Source organism: Anabrus simplex, chromosome 2, assembly GCF_040414725.1.
Source record: "Anabrus simplex isolate iqAnaSimp1 chromosome 2, ASM4041472v1, whole genome shotgun sequence".
NCBI classification, from domain to species: domain Eukaryota; kingdom Metazoa; phylum Arthropoda; class Insecta; order Orthoptera; family Tettigoniidae; genus Anabrus; species Anabrus simplex.
The window spans coordinates 188,783,914-188,803,842 of NC_090266.1; the positions used below are offsets into that span (position 1 = coordinate 188,783,914).

The 19,929-nt window shown below is 42.8% G+C and overlaps 1 protein-coding gene across 3 annotated transcripts in view; it reads right to left on the minus strand.

The window, feature by feature from the left end:
• Positions 1-19,929, minus strand: part of LOC136863995 (uncharacterized) — a 566,004-nt gene that overhangs the window by 141,478 nt on the left and 404,597 nt on the right. For all 3 annotated transcript variants that reach the window (XM_067140486.2, XM_067140483.2, XM_067140484.2), the window contains exon 2: positions 19,369-19,571. In XM_067140486.2, coding sequence (XP_066996587.2) covers positions 19,369-19,571 — 203 coding nt within the window. The remainder of the gene's footprint in view (positions 1-19,368; positions 19,572-19,929) is intronic.

Genomic DNA, 19,929 nt, shown 5'->3' on the forward strand with positions numbered 1-19,929 from the left:
GATCCAAAACAATCAGTGGGCCCAATTCGCAATGCCTTATTTCCTGAGATACGCTTCTTGTCCAAAGGGGTCCAAAATCCAGGTCACCCGCTCCTCATAATGGTACCAAACACTGGTAAAGTAGTCCCATGGTGTTCCTCACATAGCGGTACTAATCACAGGCAACGCAAACTTCTGGTGTTCCTCACAGAGTGGTACTAATTGCAGGTAATGTAGACCTATAGTGTTTCTCACATAATTGTACTATTCACAGGTAACACAGGCCCATGATGTTCCTCACAGAATGGTACTACTCACAGGTGACGCAGACCCATGGCGTTCCCCACATAGTGGTACTAATCACAGGCGCCACCCAGACCCGTGGTGTTCCTCACATAGTGGTACCCATCACAGGTAACATAGACCCAGGGTGTACCTCATATAGTGGTACTAAACACAGGTAACGTAGACCCATGGTGTTCCTTATATAGTGGTACTAATCATAAGCAACGCAGACCCATGGTGTTCCCCACATAGTGGTACTAATCATAAGCAACGCCCAGACCTCTGGTGTTCTTCCACATAGTGGAACTAATCATAGGCAACGTAGACCCATGGTGTTTCCCATATAGTGGTACTAATCACAGGTAATGTAAACCCATGGTTTTCCTACACGAATGATACTAATCACAGTCCCATGGCGTTCCTCATACAGTGATACTAATCGCAGATAAGGTCAACACATGGTGTTCCTCACGTAATGGTAATTGCATGGTTCCAAATCCATCATCCCTTGGTAGCAACTTTTAGTCGCCTCTTACAATAGGCAGGAAACACCGTGGGTGTATTCTTCGTTTGCATCCCCCACCCACAGGGGGTAAGTTATTTCCCTGTTTGTTTTCTGATTCAACCCTGCTGGTTGAATCAAGTATGGTCATAAACTACGAGTATTAAAGTGTGTTACAGTAAATCAAATTTTGTGAAAACATGTCCTGAAGTTATGGATTTAATCCTAGGCCCAATTATTATTTTCAGACTTTCAACAGAATCTCGGAGCGAAAAATAGTTTTGGGGGGAAACCAAAACAATAAAGGTGACATTTTATAGACTCACCAGGCTTTTGTAACTACTCAATCATGATCATGTATGTAAAACAGTTGAAATTACTTACAAACCATTAACAGGGTGGACAGAAAAAATAATCATAACGCATTTTTCACAGGTTTTAAAGCGGGGTCTTACTCGTACTTATAATAATAATAATAATAATAATAATAATAATAATAATAATAATAATAATAATAATAATAATAATAATAATAATAATAATAATTAAATAAATAAAATTAATTATTCCTAATAATAATGATATTGTTTTCTAACGTCCCACTAAATACTGCTTATTACAGTTTTCGGTGACGCCGAGGTGCCAGAAAGTTATCACACCGGAGTACTCTTACGTGCTAGTAAATCTAACAACGTATTTAGCACCTTCAAATACCATCGGACTGAGATGTGCTCGAATCCATCTACTTAGGGTCAGGAGGCCAGCGTCCTTTTGTTTGAGCCACTCAGTCCGGGATCTACAACAGAGATTTTTGGAAACGGCAGCTGATCATTGCAAATTATTGAATACGGTAACTGTAGACCTACATAAGCACATCCTGTAGCCTATAATTGTAATTTTTAATGTAATTTTTAGTGGGGATGGAGGCATCTTCGTGTATGTTGGGCTATGCCCTTTTTCCACTCACCATTCCTGAACTGTATCTAAAATTTGTGAAAATAAATAAATAATAAATAAATGAATAAATAGTAATGATACTGTGCCCAGTTAGCTTGCGCGGGGGTTCTATTCTGAACTGAGTAAGGGCAGGACATAACCCTGCTTGAGACACTGGGTTTGGGAGCCTCAACCCCGACACGGCGCGTCCCAATGGCTGATAATGGACGTTCTGTAGATATGCAGGACAGGTGTGAATAAGGCTTAGCCAAATAAACACCCGCGTATCAACTGAGGCAAAAAGGACTACGATCAACGGCCTCAATGGCGGAAGAGGAAGTTTCCTAACGGCTGAGAGGGTGGACAACCGTAGTTCTAACAATGGATGGACCAATATATCCCCCAATCTTACCGTGAGGTAACACTATGCTTGATGGAAACGTTTTCGGAAAGAACTACCCCAGGTGGTACCAGGCAACGGAAATCAACCGTCGCTTCAGGCGGCGTATACAGGCCTTCGGATTCTCGGCAGCCTGTACCAGCATGCAAGAATGAGTCGGAGCCATATGGTAGCCAGCCTAATGACTGTCTAATGACGAACACGAAGATGACTGTCGCCAGATGCCCACGGACTAAGAAGCGTCACTATTTTGGAACTATCAACATACAAACTCTGCTACAAACGGGTAAATTACAACGGACTGTGGATGAGATGGTAAAGCAGAATATCTTAATAGGCTACTAGCATTACAAGAGACGCGTTTCACAGTCATGAACACCGTTGATTCAGAGAAATACAGGATCTTAAAAGGAAAACCTGGACAAAAAATGGGAGGAAATCTGCAGCAACCTGGCACCGCATTTTGTGTAAATATGCAAATAACAGACTCTGTAATGGACTATAGTTCTCCCTCTGAAAAACTCCCCATTCTAACACTGATATACGGTGTTCAATGCACATGCCCCAATAAATGAAGACAACCGAAGAAATCCAGAGAAAGTGGAAGCATTCTGGGACCAGTTAGAGAGCGAACTACAACAAACTCCAAGCAACAATGTAAAATAAGTTACGGGTGATTTCGATGCACAAGTCGGAAGAGAGCGACAGTTTCGGAAAATAGCTGGCTTCTATCAAGCTCATAACAGAACAAACACAAATGGTAAAAGGATTACTGAACTGTGTGAAACGTTTGACATTAAAGGGACACTGAGACTGAAATTTCCAAATTCTATATAAACTGAGGTATAGCTTTGAAATTTTATATGCTTATGAATAGTCATAACATAAACCACTGTGGGAAATTTGGGCATTGCAAGTTGATTGGTTCTTGATATATTAATTATTTTGTACATTTTCATGTGCAAATTATTCAAGATGTATAAAGGTCTGCCGCATTAAACCAATCAAGATAGTGTAACTTTTAGGTAATATTCTATTGCACTAATACAATTGGAAAAAACCTACGGATTCATTTTTGAATTGCATTAACGAGTATGAAGAATTTTTTTATATCCAAGTTTTATTCTACAAAAAATTCTCAATTTTTAAAGTTTGAAATTTTTTTGCAGCCAGACCAAAAGTGCAATCCAAAAATCGATCCGCAGGTTTATAGTCATTGCAATGAAAATAATACATGCAAATTTTGAAAGCAATGTCATAAGATTTGTGATACGTGTAACATTTTGAATGCCTGAAAAAGTGAAACAGAGAAAAAAAGCAATTTTTTAAAATAATGGACAATGCTCATAACCTGTATTGCCAGCTGATTTCCACCGAGCAGCTGATAATCTCAAAGACATTTCTTGTTTTCTCCTACTTTTGGATTTTGGCTTATGCCACCGAGAACTTATTGTATGCATTTCACCACAGAACAGCACCAAACAATAGTAGAAAATACTCGCACACCTCAACACAATCAAACTCGAAAACAACTTGTTTGTAAACAAACAGGATTTGCACATGGTATGTACGGAAATAGTCATAAATAATGTTGAAACTAATATGTCTTTAATAAGCAATCATTTTCTTTGAAAATAGGTATAAAAATACAGTCAATGTATTATGCAAGGCCACACCACCACCTGTAATTTTCATTCAGTTTTTTCAAACTTTTGTAGTTTTTATATAGTTTACGTTGTAAAAGTACCTACTTCCTCCACTAGAAAGCAGCACAATGCACACCGACAGACGTAGGATGCCTTTCTGAATTATTCCTATGAAATGAAATAGAGAAATCTGCTTGAATACACTACTAATGTGCGCTGATCGTGAGTCGAATGAATGTGGGCGTTTAAAGGACTGCACGCCAGGCATTTGAAAGCTACGCTAGAGCTTTAAAAATGGCGGAATTTGATTTAAAACATTGCTATCTAATCCGTAGGTGTTAGGGGTGTATTAATATGGAAAAACTGACAATCAATATTTTTCATATATTTCGCCAAAATTTCAGCCCCAGTGTCCCTGCCCCAATAAACGAAGACAACCGAAGAAATCCAGAGAAAGTGGAAACATTCTAGGACCAGTTAGAGAGCGAACTACAACAAACTCCAAGCAACAACGTAAAAAAAGTTACGGGTGATTTCGATGCACAAGTCGGAAGAGAGCGACAGTTTCGGAAAATAGCTGGCTTCTATCCAGCTCATAACAGAACAAACACAAATGGTAAAAGGCTTACTGAACTGTGTGAAACGTTTGACATTAAACTCGTGTCCACTTAACTCAAGAGAATTCCAAGGAAAAAGAAAACTTTGTGCTCTCCGCAAAAGGACCTAAGTAGTATAATAGGCGGGTTCTGCGGCCACCTCCACCTCAGGCTCCCAGAGGCCACCTCCACCTCCTCCTCCGCCACCTCCTCCGCCGCCGCCGCCGCCCGCGGGAAATTTGAATTTTGGCGGGAAATTTGAATTTTGGCGCGAGATTTGAATTTGTAAACAAAGCCACGTGCTTTTTGACAGCTGTCATCGACAACAACGCATCGCTAACCTCACTGCTGCCATCTTGACGGGCCTAAACCTCACTAGTGCCAACTTAACCTAACTAGCGAGAGGTAAACAAACCCACGTGTTTTTTGACAGCCACGTGCTTTTTGACAGACAACAACGCATCGCAAACCTCAGTACTGCCATCTTGACGGGCCTAAACCTCAGTAGTGCCAACTTAACCTCACTAGCATGAGGTAAACAAAGCCACGTGCTTTTTGACAGCCACGTGCTTTTTGACAGATTTGTAAACAAAGCCACGTGCTTTTTGACAGCTGTCATCGACAACAACGCAACGCTAACCTCAGTACTGCCATCTTGACGGGCCTAAACCTCACTAGTGCCAACTTAACCTCACTAGCGTGAGGTAAACAAAGCCACGTGTTTTTTGACAGCCACGTGCTTTTTTGACAGCTGTCATCCGCCATCTTTAAACCACAAAGCACTGTGCCGCCCTCTATATCGCAGTAGCTGCAAAATTCGTCACCTGTCATCGGCAGTGCTGCCATCTTGACGGGTCTAAACCTTAGTGCTACCAACTTAACCTAACTAGCGCGAGGTAAACAAAGCCACGTGTTTTTTGACAGCTGTCATCCGCCATCTTTAATCCATAGAGCACAGTGCTACCCTCTTTAGCTACTTACCTTTGAAATGTGGTGGCGGATAATTTGAAAAATGCTTTCTTGACAGCAGCCATCTTGCATCGCAAACCTCAGTGCTGCCCTCTTTAGCTAGATACCTGTGGTGGCAGACAATTCCACGTGACAGCAGCCATCTTTAATCAAGAGAGCACCGTGCTGCCCTCTATGTGGTGGCGGCAAATTGAAAAATTCCACGTGCTCTTGTTTGGAAACAAACTCACGTGCTTTTTTGACAGCTGTCATCTGCCATCTTTAATCAACAGAGCACAGTGCTGCCTTCTTTAGTTTGAAATGTGGTGGCAGACAATTCCACGTGACAGCAGCCATCTTTAATCAAGAGAGCACCGTGCTGCCCTCTATGTGGTGGCGGCAAATTGAAAAATTCCACGTGCTCTTGTTTGGAAACAAACTCACGTGCTTTTTTGACAGCTGTCATCTGCCATCTTTAATCTATAGAGCACAGTGCTGTCCTCTTTAGTTTGAAATGTGGTGGCGGCAAATTCCACGTGCTCTCGTTTGGAAACCAAGCCATGTGCTTTTTTGACAGCTGTCATCCGCCATCTTTAATCAACAGAGCACCGTGCTGCTATCATGCGGGCAATTTCATCACCTGTCATCCGCCATCTTTAATCCACAGAACACCGTGCTGCCCTCTTTATGGCTACTACCTTAAGCACGTAGTAGCGGGTAATTTGAAAAGTTCTGCTAGCTATCATCCACCATCTTTAATCAAGAGAGCACCGTGCTGCCATCTTTAGCTAGATACCGTACCTTTGAAATGTGGTGGCGGCAAATTGAAAAATTCCACGTGCTCTTGTTTGGAAACAAACTCACATGCTTTTTTGACAGCTACCATCCGCCATCTTTAATCAACAGAGCATAGTGCTGCCCTCTTTAGTTTGAAATGTGGTGGTGGCAAATTCCACGTGCTCTTGTTTGGTAAACATAGCCACGTGCAGCTGTCATCCGCCATCTTTGAGCACCGTGCTGCCCTCTTTAGATGTAAATTCGTCACCTGTCATCCGCAGTGCTGCCATCTTTAGCTAGATACCTTTGAAATGTGGTGGTGGATAATTTAAAAAGAGAAATTCTACAGCGGCCCTCTCTCGACGCTAATTGCATAAGATGGCGGCTATACGTGACTCCTTAAGGGTGCTTACGCAAGATGGCTGCTATACATAGACGCCCTTGGGATGCTTGCTCAAGATGGTAGTTATACATGGCTCCTTATGAGATGCCCTAGGGATGCTTGCTCAAGATAGCGACTGCTCTTATGGGACGGCTTAAGTGTCCTTGCACAAGATGGCTTGAGACGCCCTAAGGTTGCTTGCGCAAGATGGCGGACACAAGATGGCGGCTATACACGTCTCCTTATGAGACGCCTTAAGGGTGCTTGCGCAAGATGGCTGCTGCTCTTAGCTTAGAGGCTAACGTGTCGTGCTAGTTCGATTCATTAAATTTGGGGCTTAAATGCATAATGTTAAATATCTCGAAAACGGTGCATCGTAGAGCAAAACGGACAAAATTTTTCTGCCCTATACCTCGGTTCGCACTACGAGGAACATGATAGCATAAGTCTAATGATCAGATCGACGGTTCGGTTCCTACTTAGGCCCTTTGGCATTCACTCTGTTTTAGCTTGTATTGAAGCAAGTCTTCGTAACATGATCAGGTCTAGCTATGGTAGAGAGTATAACGTGCCGTGCAGGTTCGATTCATTAAATTTAGGGCTTAAATGCAAAATGTTAAATATCTCGAAAACGGTGCATCGTGGAGCAAAACGGATAAAATGTTTCCACCTGATACCTAGGTTTTCAGTATCAGGAACAAGAAAAAAACAGTCTAATGATGAGATCGACGGTTCGATCCCTACTTAGGCCCTTTGGCATTGGCAGCTATCTAATTCTACAAGATGGCGGCTATACATAGCTTCTTATGAGACAGCTTAAGAGCGCTTGCACAAGATGGCTGCTGCTCTTATGAGACGCCCTAGGGGTGCTTGCGCAAGGTAGCAGCGACAAGACGGTGACTATACACAGCTGCTTATGATACGGCCTAGAGGTGCTCACACAAGATGGTGGCTGCTCTGATGAAGAAAGCTAGCTTTGCATCGTGCAGGTATCTTTACAGCACTAAACCTCATACCTTTGAAATGTGGTGGCGGGTAATTTGAAAAATTCGACGTGCTTTTTCATAAGCTGTTACGGCCTCCTCTTATGTCAAGGCATAGCTCTATCGAACAAGTTTAAACCTGCATCGGGATAGCTAGAGTAAGCGCGTGCTGCAGTGATGACGTCATTATGCATGTTTAGACTTGCAAATCACAGAAGAAACGTAACAAGGCTGGAATCGTGACAGCTATCATCTTTAAACAAAGGCGACTATACATAGGCTGTTAAGGCCTTATCATTCTCCTCCTCCTCCTCCTTCTCTACCTCCTCCTCCGCCTCTTATGTCAAGGCATAGCTTTATATCGAACAAGTTTAAACCTGCATCGCGAAGGCAAGCGTGTGCAGCGATAACATTATTGTGCATGTTTAGACTTTCGAAACATAAGAAGAGTAGAATCAAACGCTGTACTCGATACGACATGTGATCAGAACATTGATTGATGCGTTCAGAAAACAAAATAAGTGATCAAGACTAGAATCGAACGATGTACTCAATACATCATGTGTTTAGAATATGTCAGGGGATACGCTTGTTCTAAGAAGATCAGATTGAAACATAACAAGACTAGAATAGAACACTGTAATCGATGTTGTTAACTTCAACATGTGATCAGAACATTGATCGATGTGTTCAGAACACGAAATAAGTGATCAAGGCTAGAATCGAACACTGTACTCAATACAACATGTGTTTAGAACATGTTAGGGGGTACCCTTGTTCTAAGAAGATCAGAATGAAACATAACAAGACTAGAATCGAACACTGTAATCGATGTTGTTAACCTCAACATATGATCAGAACATTGTTTGATGTGTTCAGAGCAAAAGTACAATTTTGATGATTTGCTTAGTGTAAAATCAAAAACTATGGAAACACACTGTGCACATATCGCGTAGCTAACTCGCTCAGTAAGCAATATTGCAAAACTACAACTTCAATGATTTGCATAGTGTAAAAATCAAAAACACACTGTACCCATACTGCGCAGCTAACTCGCTCGGTAAACGATATAGCCAAAGTATAACTTCAAATTATTTACCTTCCATCATTCGTCTTGTGTGAAAATCAGTCGAACAAGTTATCGCATAAACATGGCTGAAAAAAAATCGTGATAGGGTATGGAACCCAGGGGTTACATCTTATCAGAAGGGCAAAAAGGATGAAAGGACTCTTCCTCCTCCTTACCGCACATTCCTTGTAGGGGCTAATGCGCTAATAGGCAAAAGGGCTAATGGGCTAAAGGGCTAATAGGCTAAAGGGCTAAAGGGCTAAAGGAGCAACAACCTCATCGATCGCTATCAGCAAGAACGCTTGTACTTTGTTAAGTGTAGAAAATTAATCTTTATTGGTAAATGGTTTTATGTTCAGAACAAGGAATGAAACCTAGGGGTTACGTCTTACCTAATAAAATCCCCGAGGTGCGATGAGTTACGTTTTTCTAACTAGTGTTTGGAACACTGAACTTTTCAAGATGGCAAGAGTGAGGTTAGCAATGTTCTGTTGTTGGATTTTAAATTCCGCGCTGTAACATGCATAAGGTGGCAGCCTTGAGGTTTACCGCCGTAAAGATGGCAAGAGTGAGGTTAGCGACGTTCTGTTGTAGGATTTTAAATTCCGCGCTATAACATGCATAAGGTGGCAGCCTTGAGGTTTACCGCCGTGGATGAAGTTTAGTGCGATATTTGATGCATGTGAAATCGATAGGTAATGTGTACACGCTTTGAAACATGGCTATTCTTTGCACTGTAAGTTCATGTGTATAAAATTATGCTAAGATAGCAGCACAATCTAGCGGAAGAAGTTTAGTACGAGAGTCGATGCATGTAAAATCGATAGGTAATGTGTACACGCTTTGAAACATGGCTATTCTTTGTACTTTAAGGTCATGCGTATAGGTTATGCTAAAATAGCAGCACGATCTAGCGGAAGAAGTTTAGTACGAGAGTCGATGCTTGTAAAATCGATAGGTAATGTGTACACGCTTTGAAACATGGCTATTCTTTGTACTTTAAGGTCATGCGTATAGGTTATGCTAAGATAGCAGCACGATCTAGCGGAAGAAGTTTAGTACGAGGGTCGATGCATGTAAAATGGATAGGTGATGTGTACACGCTTTGAAACATGGCTATTCTTTGTACTGTAAGTTCATGCGTATAAGTTATGCTAAGATAGCAGCACGATCTAGCGGAAGAAGATTAGTACGATGGTCGATGCATGTAAAATCGATAGGTGATGTGTACACGCTTTGAAACATGGCTATTCATATTGCTGCTCTGTTCCCAAGATTTTTAAACATAGCTAATCCTAATGCTGCTCTTAACGACGTCGAGCTAAGGATTGATTACGTGACCGTGACGTCACAGCCACGTGCTCTTGTTTAGTAAACCAAGCCACGTGCTTCTTTGACAGCTGTCTTCTTGACGGACCCTAACCTCACATTGAAGGACAATAGAGCGTCGATAACCGCACTGCTGCCATCTTTACGGCGGTAAACCTCAAGGCTGCCACCTTATGCATGTTACAGCGCGGAATTTAAAATCCAACAACAGAACATTGCTAACCTCACTCTTGCCATCTTGAAAAGTTCAGTGTTCCAAACACTAGTTAGAAAAACGTAACTCATCGCACCTCGGGGATTTTATTAGGTAAGACGTAACCCCTAGGTTCCATTCCTTGTTCTGAACATAAAACCATTTACCAATAAAGATTAATTTTCTACACTTAACAAAGTACAAGCGTTCTTGCTGATAGCGATCGATGAGGTTGTTGCTCCTTTAGCCCTTTAGCCCTTTAGCCTATTAGCCCTTTAGCCCATTAGCCCTTTTGCCTATTAGCCCATTAGCCCTACAAGGAATGTGCGGTAAGGAGGAGGAAGAGTCCTTTCATCCTTTTTGCCCTTCTGATAAGATGTAACCCCTGGGTTCCATACCCTATCACGATTTTTTTTTCAGCCATGTTTATGCGATAACTTGTTCGACTGATTTTCACACAAGACGAATGATGGAAGGTAAATAATTTGAAGTTATACTTTGGCTATATCGTTTACCGAGCGAGTTAGCTGCGCAGTATGGGTACAGTGTGTTTTTGATTTTTACACTATGCAAATCATTGAAGTTGTAGTTTTGCAATATTGCTTACTGAGCGAGTTAGCTACGCGATATGTGCACAGTGTGTTTCCATAGTTTTTGATTTTACACTAAGCAAATCATCAAAATTGTACTTTTGCTCTGAACACATCAAACAATGTTCTGATCATATGTTGAGGTTAACAACATCGATTACAGTGTTCGATTCTAGTCTTGTTATGTTTCATTCTGATCTTCTTAGAACAAGGGTACCCCCTAACATGTTCTAAACACATGTTGTATTGAGTACAGTGTTCGATTCTAGCCTTGATCACTTATTTCGTGTTCTGAACACATCGATCAATGTTCTGATCACATGTTGTATCGAGTACAGTGTTCGATTCTAGTCATGATCACTTATTTTGTGTTCTGAACACATCAATCAATGTTCTGATCACATGTTGAAGTTAACAACATCGATTACAGTGTTCTATTCTAGTCTTGTTATGTTTCAATCTGATCTTCTTAGAACAAGCGTATCCCCTGACATATTCTAAACACATGATGTATTGAGTACATCGTTCGATTCTAGTCTTGATCACTTATTTTGTTTTCTGAACGCATCAATCAATGTTCTGATCACATGTCGTATCGAGTACAGCGTTTGATTCTACTCTTCTTATGTTTCGAAAGTCTAAACATGCACAATAATGTTATCGCTGCACACGCTTGCCTTCGCGATGCAGGTTTAAACTTGTTCGATATAAAGCTATGCCTTGACATAAGAGGCGGAGGAGGAGGTAGAGAAGGAGGAGGAGGAGGAGAATGATAAGGCCTTAACAGCCTATGTATAGTCGCCTTTGTTTAAAGATGATAGCTGTCACGATTCCAGCCTTGTTACGTTTCTTCTGTGATTTGCAAGTCTAAACATGCATAATGACGTCATCACTGCAGCACGCGCTTACTCTAGCTATCCCGATGCAGGTTTAAACTTGTTCGATAGAGCTATGCCTTGACATAAGAGGAGGCCGTAACAGCTTATGAAAAAGCACGTCGAATTTTTCAAATTACCCGCCACCACATTTCAAAGGTATGAGGTTTAGTGCTGTAAAGATACCTGCACGATGCAAAGCTAGCTTTCTTCATCAGAGCAGCCACCATCTTGTGTGAGCACCTCTAGGCCGTATCATAAGCAGCTGTGTATAGTCACCGTCTTGTCGCTGCTACCTTGCGCAAGCACCCCTAGGGCGTCTCATAAGAGCAGCAGCCATCTTGTGCAAGCGCTCTTAAGCTGTCTCATAAGAAGCTATGTATAGCCGCCATCTTGTAGAATTAGATAGCTGCCAATGCCAAAGGGCCTAAGTAGGGATCGAACCGTCGATCTCATCATTAGACTATGTTTTTTTCTTGTTCCTGATACTGAAAACCTAGGTATCAGGTGGAAACATTTTATCCGTTTTGCTCCACGATGCACCGTTTTCGAGATATTTAACATTTTGCATTTAAGCCCTAAATTTAATGAATCGAACCTGCACGGCACGTTATACTCTCTACCATAGCTAGACCTGATCATGTTACGAAGACTTGCTTCAATACAAGCTAAAACAGAGTGAATGCCAAAGGGCCTAAGTAGGAACCGAACCGTCGATCTGATCATTAGACTTATGCTATCATGTTCCTCGTAGTGCGAACCGAGGTATAGGGCAGAAAAATTTTGTCCGTTTTGCTCTACGATGCACCGTTTTCGAGATATTTAACATTATGCATTTAAGCCCCAAATTTAATGAATCGAACTAGCACGACACGTTAGCCTCTAAGCTAAGAGCAGCAGCCATCTTGCGCAAGCACCCTTAAGGCGTCTCATAAGGAGACGTGTATAGCCGCCATCTTGTGTCCGCCATCTTGCGCAAGCAACCTTAGGGCGTCTCAAGCCATCTTGTGCAAGGACACTTAAGCCGTCCCATAAGAGCAGTCGCTATCTTGAGCAAGCATCCCTAGGGCATCTCATAAGGAGCCATGTATAACTACCATCTTGAGCAAGCATCCCAAGGGCGTCTATGTATAGCAGCCATCTTGCGTAAGCACCCTTAAGGAGTCACGTATAGCCGCCATCTTATGCAATTAGCGTCGAGAGAGGGCCGCTGTAGAATTTCTCTTTTTAAATTATCCACCACCACATTTCAAAGGTATCTAGCTAAAGATGGCAGCACTGCGGATGACAGGTGACGAATTTACATCTAAAGAGGGCAGCACGGTGCTCAAAGATGGCGGATGACAGCTGCACGTGGCTATGTTTACCAAACAAGAGCACGTGGAATTTGCCACCACCACATTTCAAACTAAAGAGGGCAGCACTATGCTCTGTTGATTAAAGATGGCGGATGGTAGCTGTCAAAAAAGCATGTGAGTTTGTTTCCAAACAAGAGCACGTGGAATTTTTCAATTTGCCGCCACCACATTTCAAAGGTACGGTATCTAGCTAAAGATGGCAGCACGGTGCTCTCTTGATTAAAGATGGTGGATGATAGCTAGCAGAACTTTTCAAATTACCCGCTACTACGTGCTTAAGGTAGTAGCCATAAAGAGGGCAGCACGGTGTTCTGTGGATTAAAGATGGCGGATGACAGGTGATGAAATTGCCCGCATGATAGCAGCACGGTGCTCTGTTGATTAAAGATGGCGGATGACAGCTGTCAAAAAAGCACATGGCTTGGTTTCCAAACGAGAGCACGTGGAATTTGCCGCCACCACATTTCAAACTAAAGAGGACAGCACTGTGCTCTATAGATTAAAGATGGCAGATGACAGCTGTCAAAAAAGCACGTGAGTTTGTTTCCAAACAAGAGCACGTGGAATTTTTCAATTTGCCGCCACCACATAGAGGGCAGCACGGTGCTCTCTTGATTAAAGATGGCTGCTGTCACGTGGAATTGTCTGCCACCACATTTCAAACTAAAGAAGGCAGCACTGTGCTCTGTTGATTAAAGATGGCAGATGACAGCTGTCAAAAAAGCACGTGAGTTTGTTTCCAAACAAGAGCACGTGGAATTTTTCAATTTGCCGCCACCACATAGAGGGCAGCACGGTGCTCTCTTGATTAAAGATGGCTGCTGTCACGTGGAATTGTCTGCCACCACAGGTATCTAGCTAAAGAGGGCAGCACTGAGGTTTGCGATGCAAGATGGCTGCTGTCAAAAAAGCATTTTTCAAATTATCCGCCACCACATTTCAAAGGTAAGTAGCTAAAGAGGGTAGCACTGTGCTCTATGGATTAAAGATGGCGGATGACAGCTGTCAAAAAACACGTGGCTTTGTTTACCTCGCGCTAGTTAGGTTAAGTTGGTAGCACTAAGGTTTAGACCCGTCAAGATGGCAGCACTGCCGATGACAGGTGACGAATTTTGCAGCTACTGCGATATAGAGGGCGGCACAGTGCTTTGTGGTTTAAAGATGGCGGATGACAGCTGTCAAAAAAGCACGTGGCTGTCAAAAAACACGTGGCTTTGTTTACCTCACGCTAGTGAGGTTAAGTTGGCACTAGTGAGGTTTAGGCCCGTCAAGATGGCAGTACTGAGGTTAGCGTTGCGTTGTTGTCGATGACAGCTGTCAAAAAGCACGTGGCTTTGTTTACAAATCTGTCAAAAAGCACGTGGCTGTCAAAAAGCACGTGGCTTTGTTTACCTCATGCTAGTGAGGTTAAGTTGGCACTACTGAGGTTTAGGCCCGTCAAGATGGCAGTACTGAGGTTTGCGATGCGTTGTTGTCTGTCAAAAAGCACGTGGCTGTCAAAAAACACGTGGGTTTGTTTACCTCTCGCTAGTTAGGTTAAGTTGGCACTAGTGAGGTTTAGGCCCGTCAAGATGGCAGCAGTGAGGTTAGCGATGCGTTGTTGTCGATGACAGCTGTCAAAAAGCACGTGGCTTTGTTTACAAATTCAAATCTCGCGCCAAAATTCAAATTTCCCGCCAAAATTCAAATTTCCCGCGGGCGGCGGCGGAGGAGGAGGTGGAGGTGGCCTCTGGGAGCCTGAGGTGGAGGTGGCCGCAGAACCCGCCTATTATACTACTGACCTAGGTGAATATCAGTTGCACCATATTGCCATCTCAGGACGAAACACTACAGAAGTTATTAATGTAGAAGTTCTGAAAGGAGCCAATCTAGATTTGGATCACTTCTTGCCACGCATAAAATGCAGGCTTCTTCCAACAAACAAAAAATGACTGCATCTAAATAGGGTGAGAAAGGTAAACCATGAAAAGCTGCATGATAACAGAAATTAGTTTCAAAGACTGCTACGGGAAAGAAAAGTCGAGAGCTGTGCAGATATCCGGGAAAATATGGCAAATGTAGCCAAGGAAATTGCGCCGTTACAACGTACACGCAGACACCTATGGTGGACCAAAGACTGCGACGAGGCAACTGAGAGAAGAGCAGAGGCTTACAAAGCATGATATGCGGAAAAAACGCATGCCAAATTTGAGACATACAAAGCGGTGCGCAAACAGACGGCAAAGACCCTCCGGCAAGCCAAAATAAACCAAATCTCTGAGAGATCCGCAGCATTGAGACAGAATTTAAGAAAAGCAATATTAGAACCTTATACAGGACTGCCAAGCAACACTTAAATGGGTATCAACCATCAAGCTTGAATTTTCGAAGGGAAGATGGAAAACTGGTGATGAACAAGGAAGAAAATTGTGAGATCCTGGCCAGATACTTGGGAAACTGCTAAAATGTGAAGAGTCCAAAGATAAATGGTCTAAGATAAATCTGGAACAAAGGAACAAAGATCCAGTCCCACCAGACGAAAGAGAACTTCGTAAAATAATTGCAGTTACAGTGCAGTTCAGTTACAGCAGAGATGCTGAAAAGTGGTAGAGAAATCACAATTACATTTTTAAGGTAATAAATGGAAAATATCTGAGAATCTGAAGTAATCTCTGTTGATTGGAAAACAGCTCTGATTCATCCTTTACATAAGAAAGGTGATAGAGCGGATCCTAACGACTATCGTGGGATTTATATTGTCCCTGTAACGTACAAGGCACTATCCAAAGCACTGCAGACAAGGCTAGTGGAGTAAATAGATCATCATCTTGGAGAATGTCAAGCGGGCCTCAGAAAAGGAAGATCATCTGGAGCCTGAATAGAGTACTAGAAAACTACATCTCAAAGAATTTGGTGGTGGCCTTCGTAGAATTCAAAAAAAGAATTTCATTCAGTTGACAGGGAAGTGCTATTCGACACAGTGATAGAATACCGAGTAGACGCCAAAACAACGGAAATTATTAAGCAGACACTAACAGACACTCTAGAAGGAGTTTGAAATCAAAACAGGGGTCAGACAAGGTGATTGGCTATCTCCGGTTCTCTTCAACTGTGTTCTGGAGATCATCATTCTGGAATGGCAAAAGGAACTGGACAAGAAAGGACTGCTCAACCAAGTATATATTGGAGGATGAAAGAATAGCATCAAGATCAACTGCCCTGCATTCGCAGGTGACCTCACGATCCTGTCTAGGAACACTAACACAGCTACAGAGCAGATAAATATACTAAAGCAGGAAGCAGATTAAAGCAGGACTTCAAATTTCCTTTCAAAAGTCAAATATATGACCAATGTCAAAGCAGCCCCTCGTCGCTTGAAGACAGAGCATGGTAAGATAGAGTTGAGAGCTTCAAGTACCTCGGAGAAATCGTACAGCTGAAAACTAGCGAGAGAGAAGCAAACAACACCAGGCAAGAGAAGATGGCCGCTGCTTTTCGTAGGAAACATGCTCTGTACAAGAGGAAAGCCATCTCAAGGCGAGCTAAACTAAGACACTACAATACAGTAATCAAAACAGAGTGTGTGTATGCTAGTGAATGGCTCCGAATGAAAGGAATATCGGGACTAAGAGAAGCCGAGAAATTTGAGAGAATGATCCTCCGCAAGATAATGGGTCCAAAAATCGTGGTCGGCTAGTATAGTTTACGAGGAAGGGGAGAAATATACCAAGAAAGTGAAAGACTGATTGGGTCAATGAATACAAGAAGACTCAAATTTTACGGACATCTGATTAGAATGGACGAGAAGAGGCTGAAAAAACAGATTTTTAAAACAACTGACAGTAGACCTAAAGTTTCCGACAAATGGTTCAGGGAGGTAAGAAAGAAACTTGAGCAGTCTAGATTAAATCGGGAAGACATCTTAAACCGAACAAGGTATAGATCAGTGATCGACAGCTTCAGAGGTTTCCATGACGAACGGAAAATGAATAGGGGATGGACAGACGAAAGAAGGCAGGCTGCCAGAAAAAGAATGCAAAGATTTTGGGCTGCAAAGAAGGCTTCCAGTAATGTGTGATTGTTACTTAACATGGTCTCAAATGGCCGTAAAGGAATATAATAATAATAATAATAATAATAATAATAATAATAATAATAATAATAATAATAATAATAATGGTCTGATATAACCGTTTTTAAACAGGTGTGCGCTGTCCAGGGGAAGCGTGCCTGGAGTCTCCGGGTTCGATTCTTGGGAAGGTCAGGTTTTCTTTCTTTCTTTCTTTCTTTCTTTCTTTCTTTCTTTCTTTCTTTCTTTCTTTCTTTCTTTCTTTCTTTCTTTCTTTGGTTTTGAGGCTGGTTCGAGATCCGTTCAGCCTACGTAAGAACGACTGAGGAGCTATCCGACAAAGAGATAGCGGCCCCGGTCTAGAAAGTCAAGGATAACAGCAGAGAGTTGAACAGCAGTCACGTGATAGGGCAGGGACAAACAGAGCGGTTGCGCCAGTTGGGAAAGTGACAGGATGAACAAGTATGCCCCGAAAATATGATCTTAAACTATTAAAATGTGTTTGCAGAACAGAAAATTTTAGAAAAATATGTTCTGAAGTCATAACTTTAATTCTAGGCTCAAATATCGTTTTCAGGCTTTTTTACAGGTTATTGGGGTGAAAAATAGTTTTTGATGTAGGCCTAAACCATAACAACAGCGATGAAATATACCCATGTTCATAAGAAACAGAACACCTTGAAAGCCTAGAGATAGGAAGTTCATATTCATAGGACATGTTCATTAGTATGTTCTGCAGAAACGATTAGCATTTCAGTCACCTAGGTTCAGCATCTGTCCTGTGGCCTAGTAGGCACTGGGTCCTCCATAGGCACTGATAACATGTTCCATGCATGATAGCATCGACGCGTGCAAGGCGCGAATGACGTCCTGGAGTATAGCCATCCATGCCGCATTCCCTTGGTTCCACAGTTCATCTTGGTAGTTGGCATTGGGTCACAGCGCTGCACCTGTCGTTTCACCATCTCTCACACATTTTCGATTGGCGACAAGTCTGGTGATTGGGCGGGCCAGGGCAACACTTTGGCATCCTGTGACAACAAGAAGGCACGTGTTCGTGCAGCAACACGTGGTCGCGCATTGTCCTGCTGAAATATGGCGTCTGGGGTGTCGTGCAGAAAGGGTATGGCTACGGGTCGCAGGATGTCATTCACGTAGGTCAAACGGATCACAGTGCTCTGGACACGCACCCACTGTGATTTGTGGTTGTACCCAATAGCACCCCACACCATAATGCCTTGATTTGGCGCTGTATGCCTTGTGCGAATGCAATCAATGTGATGCCTCTCCCCCTGTCTGCGGCGAACTAAAATGCGGCCATCGTCCGAAAACACTATCTGCTTCCATTCCTGTCCCCAGTGACGCTGTTCCATACACCATTGCAGTCTAGCATGTCGATGCATATTAGTAAAAGGTAGGAGGGGAAGAGGACGACGCGTCGGTAATCCAGACCGTAATAAACGGGGATGGACTGTCACTCCTAATAGTGTACGACGTGTTACACTGTTCCACTGTAGCACCAGAGCCCAGGAGGACGCAGATCTGTCCTGCAATGCCATTCGGATGAGGTGTCGATCTTCTTGGGGGGTGGTCTGGCTGGTGCGACCAGACCCACCTCGTCGTGTTCTGCGGCCTTCTGTGAACCATTCTATACACACCCGTTGCACTGTCAACATACCTCATACTTCGTCCCACAAAAGCAGCAATTTCCCGATGGATCCATCACGCTCTCTTGTACATAATGCGCCCTCTTTCAAACCCACTCATTTGACAGTACGGTTCTGCATACGTCTGCGTGGCATTCTACACGTCTGCTCAAGTCACAATGATCCATTATCGTCGGTTTATAGCGACAACGAGAGACGCAGGCACATTTTACCAGTCGGTGGTGGTACGCTGAGACATCGATGTGGGCCTTGAACCTGAGGGCCGACATGGTGCAAGTGCTAATCATTTCTTCAGAACATACCAGTGAACATGTCCTGTGAATATGAACTCCCTATCTCCAGTCTTTCAAGGTGTTCTGGTTTTTATGAACATAAGTGTTTTATAACCTTGCAGATTTTGTAACTTTTTTTTTTTTTTTTTTTTTTTTTGCTACTTGCTTTACGTCGCACCGACACAGATAGGTCTTATGGCGACGATGGGACAGGAAATGCCTGGGAGTGGGAAGGAAGCGGCCGTGGCCTTAATTAAGGTACAGCCCCAGCATTTGCCTGGTGTGAAAATGGGAAACCACGGAAAACCATTTTCAGGGCTGCCGACAGTGGGGTTCGAACCTACTATCTCCCGAATACTGGATACTGGCCGCACTTAAGCGACTGCAGCTATCGAGCTCGGTGATTTTGTAACTACTCAATCGTGGTCATGTAGGTAAAATAGTCGAAATTACATACAAACCCTTAGAATAGTGAACAGAGAACCTGGTATAATCATAACATATCATTCAGAGGTATTAAAGCGGGGTCTTACTTGCACTTGGCCATGGTGGATGTCATCCAGTAAGGCAGGTTCTTGAGTAAGTGAACGAGTGGTCAGCCTCTTCCGACGCCTCTTGTGCATGGTAAGGAACCTTCCAGTGTGCAGCGGGCGCTGACATCTTGTGTCCAACGTCTCCAAAAGCAGCCAATCAGAGTCCGAAAGGTGACGAGAGCGACTAGATGATACAATAGGACCTGAAAATTTATGCAACGTCACTTAAAATGAATTTAAAAGATCGAGGGACAACTATCATGTGTAACAAGTAAACAGATAAAAATACTTTAGACACTTAAATTAATAATATAAAGGACATGATACTGAGTGCTATTTCAGGGAGTTCACAGTTTGGCCATCAGCCGCAGAAACACGACAAAATGAATAAAGTTATACACAACAAAGGGGGAAAAGTGCATAATCCCTTTCAAGAGGGAAAGAGAATCCGTGAGGAGGAGGCACGTTCACTCTGATATTTATCAAGAATTTCAGTGTTGCAATTTACCAAAAACTATTACGTAGGTAATTAGGGGGCGTGATTAGCTCAGCTGCTAGCTT